The 11501-nt window shown below is 48.4% G+C and overlaps 1 gene segment (V, D, J or C); it reads right to left on the reverse strand.

The window, feature by feature from the left end:
* Positions 1-953: 953 nt before the first annotated feature.
* LOC127546339 (immunoglobulin kappa variable 3-11-like) lies at positions 954-7280 on the reverse strand. The segment is given in 2 exon segments: positions 954-1501; positions 7195-7280. Coding segments are annotated over 2 exon segments (597 nt in total).
* Positions 7281-11501: the final 4221 nt, after the last annotated feature.

Here is an 11501-nt window from a genome sequence, read left to right on the forward strand (position 1 = left end):
TCTGGCCACAGGCTCAGGCTCATGAAGCAGAAAATGAAGCAATTCGCAGAAAGAATTGGATGTTTTGTCTCAGCTCTGCAGAGAGCCTACAATTCCCTCAGAGTCTACAGAGAAAAGCCTGACCCGGGGCTGGGCCGGCCCTCCTCCTTGGTGGCCACTTTCTCCAGCTGCAGGAGCTCCAGGCTCCCCTGCTCCCAGTCAGCTCTGCCTGAGGATTCCTAGATTCTAGAGCTTTGGGTGCTCTAGGTTCCTGGTGGCCTAGAGGTTGGCGGCTGTAAGAACTGCTGAGAATCCCCTTTAAATCGGCCGCGGGTTTTAGGAGGGAAAAAATTCACTGGTTCCCGAATATTAGTTGCAAAACGGAAGTTTATTGTTGGACAGAATTCAGTTCCCCAGAGACTGACTTCTGCAGTGCAGATCTATGGGAAATGGAGTTTGGCACTGAGAGAAGGCAGTTCTCAGGGGACAGAAGGTCCTGGAAGCAAAGGAGCTGCCGAGATCCATCTGCAAAGACCTTCACTGAAGGAAGCTGTTATGTTGGGCCTTAGAAGGGGCTGGGGCAGCTCGGATCTCCTGTTAGAATTAACAGCATTTCAAAGTGGGGCTTTGTGGCAGGATTCCTCATTGCATCCAAGGCCCTGCATCCTGCAAAGATAACGTGTCTGGGGGGGATATGGCTTCCTCAAGAATGGCTGAGATTCTGAAAAGGATCACATATCAATAGGAAATAGAGTGTCTTAAAAGGACACCAGCCGCTTTAATATTTCTGCCAGGAAAAGCCCCAGGGGGCCACAGACACTCAGACATGGCTGAAGAACAGCAGCAAGTTTCTGTCATTGCTACAGAGACCTAGAGGAAAGCCTCCTCAACGGGAACTTGGGCTCCTCATAAGAGAAACACTTTCTGTTGAGGCAAAATGTAACAAATAGACCTGAAATATCAGCATTTCATTGTTAGGTTTTCCCCCTGTTGCGCCTGGGTTTGTGCTGCCTCCCCTCTGCCTTGCCCTTCAGACAGGGCTCGTGATCACAACTTAGAAAGGAGGGGACCCGGGGGACCAGAAAGGGGAAGCCCCGGGAGGTGAGAGCCTGCCCAGAGAGCAGGGGCTGCTCTGCCCTGGGGACCCCGAGGAGGCACCTGCTGCTCTGAGCTGAGACCCCTGGATGCACTGGGGAGGTTTTTGTTCGGGCCTGAAGCACCGTGGGAGGCCAGTCATAACCCTGCTGACAGTAATAATGTGCAGCATCCTCAGGCTCCAGGCTGCTGATGGTGAGGGTGTAATCTGTCCCAGACCCACTGCCACTGAACCGGGCAGGGACCCCGGAAGCCAGGTTGTTAGCATCATAGATGAAGAGTCTGGGGGCTTGGCCAGGTTTCTGCTGGTACCAGTGCAAATTGCTATATACACTTTCACTGGCCTTGCAGCTAATGGTGACTCTCTCTCCTGGAGATGCGGACAAGGAGGCTGGAGACTGGGTCAGCACAATGGCTCCTTGGGAATCTGGGGAAGTAACAGAATTAGAGGAAGACAGAACTGTGGGAATGTTCAATTTAAAGAACATGAAGGAGACCATATTTCAGAGACGCCAGAAATCCCAAATGACCGACAAGTTGTTGTATTGGGCGTCAACATGAGACAGAAACCACCTTTTCCACAGACCGCACAAGGTTTACAATCAGGGCTTTGGTCACGTTTCCCAGCCTCCATGTGCCCGTCTTGTGCCCCAGCGTGTGCCCCCATTGTACCAAGGAGCCGTCACTTTTACATCCCTGAAAACCTGGGACCTTCCCACCCCTCCCTGCCCTCCTGGGCCTTACCCTGAGCCCAGAGCACCAGGAGCCAGAGCAGCTGCCATGGGGAGCTCATCCTGGCCTTCAGAGACTGAGCAGAGAGCAGCCAGAGCCCTGAGGGGCAGGAAGGAGGGAGGAAGCTTTTATGTCCTGGGCAGGGCTCCCTGCGGCTCCCTTGGGCTCCAGATGCAAAAGAGCCCCAGGTGTGGGAGGAGCCTCCCCTCAGGGACCCCGGGAGCCCCAGGGAGTCCCCCTGGCTGAGCCTGGCTCTGGGGGAGGGGCCCCCTCTGCTCTGTCCCCAGGGGGAGACTCAGGACCAAGGGCAAGGTCACATCTAGTACCTCAGGATGATGGTGCAGCTGGTTCTGGACAAATGAAGGCAGCTTCTCTCTCTCCCCCAGGACTAGATTCCCCTTAACCCTGAGGGAGCTCCCAGCCCTGGGGAGGAGGCAGAGAGGGCCCGAGCTCCCAGCCTGGAGACCTGGGAGGTGCCTCCCTGATGCTGCTCCTGGGCCTGCCCCACTGCCGCCCTCTGCTGGAGAAGGGGAGAACTCCAGGGGGCAGGGAGGGGGTCTGGCTCAGACTGGACAGATCCTGGCCTGGGACCCAGGAAAAGCCTGTTCGAGCCTGGCTCCTGGTCAATGGGCTTTGTCAGTCACTGGGGGATCCTGCCCTTGTCTGAGGCCTGTGGGGAAGAGCATTCGGTCTGTCCTTGTCCCCATTTCCCATCCTGACACGCCCTGGAGGCTCTGACAGTTTCTAGAAATGAGGCTCTGGGCAAAGAGGGCTCAGGGGGAGGCTCTGATGGGAGCGTAACTAGCTCAGAAACAGAGACCAGAAGCTGGGCGTCATTCCCTTCTTCCCTGGGCGACTGCAACAGCCCCTGTCTGATCCCCCGCCTCCAGGCTCTCCTCTCGCCACTCAATCTATAGTGAACAAATACAGGAAAAAACATTCCTGTTATACTTGAATTTAAAAAACCATTTTTTCTAATAAAAGATTAAAATAATTTTTAATGCTTTTCTAGTTTGAATTTCAAATTCTCCCTCTCCCTCTTCTCCCCACTCACTGAGAAGTCCAGCAACATGACTCAGGTTACACGTGTGCAATAATGCTAAACATGTTTCAGCAATAATCATGGTGGGAAAGGAAATAGAGAAAAAAGAAAAAGAAAATAAAATGTTATGATTTTTTCTACATTCAGAAATCGCAGCTGGAAAATGAGCCTTATTACGTTATACACAAAACAAAATGCTACGCGCTGGGAAAGTAATGGAAAAATAGAAACAGTCTCTGTACATCAGGTCCTCAGAATTCAAGGCAATGCAACATAATAATATTTTCTTTTATTACTATTAGCTACTATTGACTACCTTAAAGGTTGCAAAGTACATTAAAATTTTATCTCCCTTTTTCTCTATAATTTCGGTGGGAGCTAGGAGCCAGTAACTAATACCACTGATGTGCCCATCGATTCATGGGGATTCATGTAGGAATTATACCTATAGGATATAGGGATTTTATTTAGATGAAGAAACTGAGAAAATCAAAGAAAGTGACGCGGTGAGGCCTTCACAGCTACTAAATGTCTGAGACATTGTTTAAACTCAGATCCTCCTGAATCCAGGTCCAGGCTCCATTCATTGCACCACCATATGTCATTATGTCAATTAATATTGATATTCATTTTGCTAGCTCTGGTTTGCTGTGATTAGCTCCCAAACTTCGGCTTATGCAACTTAATATCTTTCCTATAGCATGTAGTCCTAGAGAGCTGCCTTTAGCCCTCACCTATCAATAAATCATAGAAAAGTACACATGATTTACTTGACTTAAACTACATTTAAAATCCAGGGCGTCCTTTACACCCTGGGGGGGACACAGACTTTTCAGAAGCTCATTAAGATAGAAAAGACTCATCTTCCCGTTATCTTATTCAGGGCTCAGAACCTCCTTTCTACTGGGCTTCAAGAGCCAAGGTGATGTCTCCTGTTTAGATCATCAGGTTATAAGGGCTCCCCTCTCAAGATAAGAAACAACAGAGAACTGGGAGGGTTTGTAAGAGAATCTGGTTTGAGAGTCAAGTTCCCACATTTTTCTCCATCCAGGAGGTGAAACAGCTCAGGCCCGGCACAAGCTGGATCTCGGGGGGCACAGTCATGGGCTGCACTTCGAAGTCTGTGGGAAAGAGCAGTCACGTCCCCTCGTTACAGCAAATATAAGGGAAAGCTGCTTCTTGGGGGCCTCAGTGACTTCCACAAAGGGAAAGTAGCTCAGCATTAAGTTTATGTCACTGGCTTCCTGGCTCATTGGGACAATAGTCAGGCCATAAGGATCTGTGACAGTCCCAGAAATGGGCTCTCGTTCTGCCTGCTGCAGACAGGGGAATCCTGGCTCCAGGGTTAAGGATTCTTTTCTTGTGTGAAATAAAAGTTGTGGCTCCTAAGTCCTAATAAAAAGTGAACACGCGGTACTTTCTGGGGCAGGGTTACGGGTGTGGGAGGCAATGGATGGGAAACATCAAGAAAGGCCTCAGGATGGACTTCACTTGCAGGTTTTCTTGCCAGTTCATTTTTCTGAGTGTGTGGAAAGGTGAAGAACTTACAGATTAATCACATTTTGATCAGAGACTGGTAACTAAAGCAGATCAGTCCTATAGGGCCTGGTCACGTGATTTTAGATGAGACCTGGACTGCATTCCATTGTCCAAAGAAGGAGTTAAGTGGCCTAAGCTGTCTATCACCTTTTTCTCTGCATTCCACTGACCAAATAGGGGGATAAAGGTTTATGTGACCAATCACAGCCTGTAGAGTGTGGGATTTGGGGGGTTCTTTGTCTGAAATGTATAAAAGTTGTCAGCATCTCCAAGTGAATGACTCTCCTCCTGTGGGTGTCCTTGCTGTCCTTTCGGGCCCACAGGCTAGGATGGTCCGCTTCTCGAGATTCTAATAAATTCTTTCTGTGCATCATTTGGAGCGACTCCTGAGAAGTCAGGTTGGGTAGGTGCAATTGCCCCAAACAGTTTTGGGGGCTCTCCGGGATGGTGTCTTTTGGGGAGACGGGTGCGCACCTTGAGCAGAGGCAGGTGCCCACGAAGGAATTTTTCCTGTGGTCTCCGACTCAAGTGTGCGCATCCTCCCTCCCTGTCAGACAACGGACTGAAGCAGGCAGACTCAGTGATGTACAGAAACTCATACTTTGGAAGAAACGAATGTCCTGACTGGCCAGCGCAGTTTAGAATCCACACCGTGTGGCTCGGTGAGCTCTTGGAATAGTTTGGGGATCTTACTGGCTGGGTTTTAGGGAACCCCGAGGGAATAGCTCTCGCTAAATTTGGTTGAGTGTTGGACTGTGACAGGGCCAGGTGGTAAAGAACTGCCAAGGGAGGCTGCCGAGAAACTGCTGAGCTTAGTTTGGGGAATAAGTAACATGGGGAAATCACAGTCCAATAATGAGCGTCAGAACCTTAGCCAGGGAATTCTAGTCGACAGCCCATTAGGAAGTCGACTTAAGGACAGGGAGGAACTTACCGCTCTCCAAAAGGAGGGAGCACACTCAGCTCTGGCCACAGGCTCATGCTCATGAAGCAGAAAATGAAGCAATTTGCTGAAAGAATTGGATATTTTGTCTCAGCTCTGCAGAGAGCCTACAATTCCCTCAGAGTCTACAGAGAAAAGCCTGACCCGGGGCTGGGCCAGCCCTCCTCCTTGGTGGCCAACTTCTCCAGGTGCAGGAGCTCCAGGCTCCCCTGCTCCCGGTCAGCTCTGCCTGAGGGAGCAGCATCCCTGGGATGCACTTTGGGTGCTCTAGATTCCTGGTGGCCTAGAGGTTAGTGGCTGTAAGAGCTGCTGAGAATCCCCTTTAACTCGGCCATGGATTTTAGGAGGGAAAGAATTCACTCATTCCCGAATATTAGTTGCAAAATGAAAGTTTATTGTTGGACAGAAATCAGTTCCCCAGAGACTGACTTCTGCAGTGCAGATCTATGGGAAATGGAGTTTTGCACTGAGAGAAGGCAGTTCTCAATGGACAGAAGGTCCTGGAAGCAAAGGAGCTGCCGAGATCCATCTGCAAAGACCTTCATTGAAGGAAGCTGTTATGTTGGGCCTTAGGAGGGGCTGGGACAGCCCGGATCTCCTGTTAGAATTAACAGCACTTCAAAGTGGGGCTTTTTGGCAGGATTTCTAATTGCATCCAAGGCCCTGCATCCTGCAAAGATAACGTGTCTGGGCAGGATATGGCTTCCCCAGGAATGGCTGAGATTCTGAAAGGGATCACAGATCAATAGGAAATACAGTGTCTTAAAGGGACCCAACCTGTTTCAATATTTCTGCCAGGAAAACCCCCAGGGGGTCACAGAGACTCACACATGGCTGAAGAGCAGCAGTGAGTTTTTGTCATTGCTACAGAGACCTGGAGGAAAGCCTCCTCAACGGGAACTTGGGCTCCTCACAAGAGAAACGCTTTCTGTTGAGGCAAAATATAACAAATAGACCTGAAATATCAGCATTTCTTTGTTACATTTTCCCCCTTGTTTCTCCTGGGTTTGTGCTGCTTCCCCTCTGCCTTGGCTGTGCAGACAGGACTTGTGATCACAAGTTAGAAAGGAGGGACCCAGGGGGGACCAGAAAGGGGAAGCCCTGGGAGGTGAGAGCCTGCCCAGAGAGCAGGGGCTGCTCTGCCCTGGGAACCCCGAGGAGGCACCTGCTGCTCTGAGCTGAGTCCCCTGGACGCACAGGGGAGGTTTTTGTTCGGGCCTGAAGCACTGTGGGAGAGGGGAGCTCCTACTCTGCTGACAGTAATAATGTGCAGCATCCTCAGGCTCCAGGCTGCTGATGGTGAGTCTGAAATCTGTCCCAGACCCACTGCCACTGAACCGGGCAGGAACCCCGGATGCCAGGTTATCAGCATAGGTGATGAAGAGCCTGGGGGCTTGGCCAGGTTTCTGCTGGTACCAGTGCAAGTAGCTAATACCATAAGAATTTGTTATACTCTCACTGGCCTTGCAGCTGATGGTGACTGTCTCTCCTGGAGATCCGGACAAGGAGGCTGGAGACTGGGTCAGCACAATGGCTCCTTGGGAATCTAGGGAAGCAACAGTGTTAGAGGAAGACAGAAATGTGGGAATGTCCAATTTAAATAACATGAAGGAAACAATATTTCAGAGACCCCAGAAATCCCAAATGACCGACAAGTTGTTGTATTGGGCACCAACGTGAGACAGAAACCACCTTTTCCACAGACCGCACAAGGTTTACAATCAGGGCTTTGGTCATGTTTCCCAGCCCCCATCTGCCCGTCTTTTGCCTCAGCGTGTGCCCCCATTGTATCAAGGAGCCGTCACTTTTACATCCCTGAAAACCTGGGACCTTCCCACCCCTTCCCTGCCCTCCTGGGCCTTACCCTGAGCCCAGAGCACCAGGAGCCAGAGCAGCTGCCATGGGGAGCTCATCCTGGCCTTCAGAGACTGTGCAGAGAGCAGCCAGAGCCCTGAGGGGCAGGAAGGAGGGAGGAAGCTTTTATGTCCTGGGCAGGGCTCCTTGCGGCTCCCTTGGGCTCCAGATGCAAAAGAGCCCCAGGTGTGGGCGGAGCCTCCCCTCAGGGACCCCGGGAGCCCCAGGGAGTCCCCCTGGCTGAGCCTGGCTCTGGGGGAGGGGCCCCCTCTGCTCTGTCTCCAGGGGGAGACTCAGGACCAAGGGCAAGGTCATGTCTAGTGCCTCAGGATGATGGTGCAGCCGGTTCTGGACAAATGAAGGCAGTTTCTCTCTCTCCCCCAGGACTAGATTCCCCTTAACCCTGAGGGAGCTCCCAGCCCTGGGGAGGAGGCAGAGAGGGCCCGAGCTCCCAGCCTGGAGACCTGGGAGGTGCCTCCCTGATGCTGCTCCTGGACCTGCCCCACTGCCGCCCTCTGCTGGAGAAGGGGAGAACTCCAGGGGGCAGGGAGGGGGTCTGGCTCAGACTGGTCAGACCCAATGATGTCACCTCTTACCCACCCTGAGAGAGGCTCTTTGTTCAGCAGAGGACAGGGTCCCACCCACACAGGGAAGAGCTCTGCCCTGTGACTTTGACACTGTCCCCTGGCCCAGGTGTCTTTTCTCCTGGAGTCTCGGAGGCCCACCTCTCTCCTTGAGGACAAGCTTGTGTCCATGTCTCCCTTGCTCTATGTATGAGAAAACCTTTATTGGTGGAAAAGAGAAAGTAGCTCAGTGTTAACTCTATGTCTCTGGCTTCCTGTCTCATTGGGACACTAGTCAGGCCATAAGGATCTGTGATAGTCCCAGAGATGGGCTCTCGTTCTGCCTGCTGCAGACAGGGGAATCCTGGCTCCAGGATTAAGGATCCTTTTCTTGTAAGAAATAAAAGTTGTGGCTCCTGAGACCTAATAAAAAGTGAACACACGGTACTTTCTGGATCAGGGTTATGGGTGTGGGAGGCAATGGATGGGAAACATCAGGAAAGGCCTCAGGATGGGAGTGATCCTGGAGCTGCACTTTGAGGAAGTCGGTGTTCTCTGACATTACTGGGGAGGAGAGTGAGCAATCCCTCCCCTGGCCACCACCTGGCCCACAAAAGCCAGAGAGACAGGTAATACACCATAATTAGAAGGCCAAAGAGTAAATCAATTTCACTTGCCTGGAGTGGGTAAGAAGGAGAACACTGGTCAGATAGAGCCTCCTGGCAATGCTGTTATTCAGCTGGTTTAGTCATGCCCTATTCTCCAAGACTTCATTTGGAGGTCTCCTGGGCAAAGATACTGGACATAATTTCCTTCTCCTGTTCATTTTACTGAGGCAAAGAGGTTTAAATGATGGATAAGTTATTAGGTTTCTGAGGACAGATTTGAGCCCAAAAGTTCTATAAATTAATTTATTGTCTGTTTGATTGGTATGGCACTGAATGAGTAGATTAATTTAGGTAGCATTGTCATATTATTGTATTTACTCAGCCTACCCATGAGCACTTGATATTTTCCAATTAATTAGATATGATTTTATTTCTGGAAAAAGTGTTTTCTAATTGTGTTCATATAGTTCCTGATCTAGCTTTGGCAGGGAGACTCCCAAATATTTTATACTATCTACAGTTATTCTAAATGAAATTTCTCTTTGTATCTCTTGCTGCTGGACTTTGTTGGTAATATATAAAAATCCTAATGATTTATGTGGGTTTATCTTGTATCCTTCAACTTTAATAAAGGTATGAATTGTTTCTAGTAGTTTGTTCGCTGATTCTCTAGGATTCTCTAAATACACCATCAGATCATCTGCAAAGACTGTTAATTTGGTTTCCACATGACCTACTCTACTTCCTTTAATCATCCTTTCTTCTCTTATTGCCAAAACTAATATTTCTAATAAAATATTGAATAGTAATAGTGATAATGGGAAACTTTGTTTCACCCCTGATCTTCTTAGGAATGGTTCTAGTTTGTCTCCATTACAATTGATGCTTGCTGATAGTTTTTTAAAATGTTACTGATCATCTTAAGGAACACTCTATTCATCCCTATACACTCTAGTGTTTTTAATAAGAATGGGTGTGGAATTTTGTCAAATGCTTTTTCTGCCTCTATTGAGATAATCATGTGAGTGTTGTAGATGTTTTGTTAGTTTGATTATTGATATAGTCAATTATACTAATAATTCTCCTAATATTGAACCAGCCCCTAGTTCTAGTATAAATCCTATTTGGTTAAGCTGTATTATCCTGGGGATGACTTGCTGTAATCCTTTCCTAATATTTCATTTAAGATTTTTGTATCAATATTCATTAAAGAAACTGGTCTATAACTTTCTTTCTCTGATTTGACTCTATTTCACTCAGCATCAGTTGATGTAAGTCTCTCCAAGCCTCTCTGTATTCATCCTGCTGGTCATTCCTTACAGAACAATAAGTTTCCCTAATATTCATATACCACAATTTACCCAGCCATTCTCCAATTGATGGGCATCCATTCATTTTCCAGCTTCTAGCCACTACAAACAGGGCTGCCACAAACATTTTGGCACATACAGGTCCCTTTCCCTTCTTTAGTATCACTTTGGGGTATAAGCCCAGTAGGAACACTGCTGGATCAAAGGGTATGCACAGTTTGATAACTTTTTGAGCATAGTTCCAAATTGCTCTCCAGAAGGGCTGGATGTGTTCACAATTCCACCAACAATGTATCAGTGTTCCAGTTTTCCCACATCCCCTCCAACATTCTGCATTATCTTTCCCTGTCATTCCAGCCAATCTGACAGGTGTGTAGTTGTATCTCAGAGATGTCATAATTTGCATTTCTCTGATTAATATTGATTTGGAGCATATTTTCATATGTGGGCCCGCCTTCTACCAGGAAGATTGCTATCTTGCCCTCTCAAAAAAAAAAAGCCTCTCTTTGCAGAGAGAGGGTGGAATAGTGTCTTGATGAACAAATCAAGGAGGCAGTTACTCTATTGAAAAGGATAATGACTCAGCATCACTTGATCTGATTTTTTTCAGATAAAACAATTAAGAAATCAAAGTTTACTCAGGTTTTCATACATAATAAATTTAGTGAATGACAGGGGAAGAGATTTCACCACTTTGAAATGCAATAGCTCATCCAGACCTAACCCCTATGATCAGAACCCACCTTCCAGATTGGCCAGAGATCATGGCACACAGTGATCCAAGTAGGAACAAAATTACTTTACCTAAAATAATGAAGAGAAACATAGTGGGACCAATATTAAGAGACAACAGACCCTCAATGCCTAATCCAAAGCAAATTAATGCTGTAGTTGTGTGTTTTCATTCCAGGAAGAGATCCCTGAGGGCTAGAAAGGATCATGGGGAAAATAACAGGTATCCTCTAGCTCTGGGCTCCAGGCTCTTGGCCATGAGAATGTTCGTTCTGCTTCCAGCACTGGTCAGAATCAGTAGGACCCATTCTCCCAAGGAAGTCTTTATTTATTCAGGCAAACAGCCTCCTCAGTGAGCAGTGGGTTTCCTATTGGTCAGTTAGACTGACTGGTTTGTCAAGATGGCAGAGAGTACTGAACATGCTACAGCTTCTTGGAGCCGCGGGTGAGAGTTTGGGGAGCACATGGGATACCCAAGAGGAAAAAAGTCCTGAGAAATGTACTGAGCAGCAACAACCAACAGAAACTGGCTGTTGCATTAGTTACTGTGTTCAAGCTGTTCTAAACTTGCCCCTGAGAGGCTTATGTTAAAGTACCTACAGATTATGGCAAAGATCTTATAGAAGCAGCCATAGATAAGTGAAACAAAGGAGACAAAGGTCTCTCTTGAATCAAACATAAGCCTGTTTCAGTGACCAGGAGTTTGGGTGACTGTCTGTAGAGGGTCACAGTCAGTGGGGAAACTCGGGGTGAGGTATCAGACCCTTCAGTCCAGAGGGAACCTGCTGACAATGTCTGGTTCGGCTCCCACCTCCCCTAAGGGATCTCGGCCTTCCTGAGGAGTCAGGGGGCAGTGACAACCTGTGATGTGATTGAAGCAGAGAGATACCAGGGGGCAAACTACACAGCAAATCGCTTATCTGGTCCCACGGGCTCAGAGTTGTTTTTGTTACATTATAAAAAGGGGAAATCCCTTGAAATAAACGGACTCCATCTTCCCACCATCCTCGGGAGACCCCTCATCACTTCTCCTCTAGGAAGATATAGTTTAATCACCCCCGTGTGGGGGCTCTAGAAAGCAGGACACAACAGCTGTGCTGGTTC

Source organism: Antechinus flavipes, chromosome 2 (assembly GCF_016432865.1).
Source record: "Antechinus flavipes isolate AdamAnt ecotype Samford, QLD, Australia chromosome 2, AdamAnt_v2, whole genome shotgun sequence".
Lineage (NCBI taxonomy): Eukaryota > Metazoa > Chordata > Mammalia > Dasyuromorphia > Dasyuridae > Antechinus > Antechinus flavipes.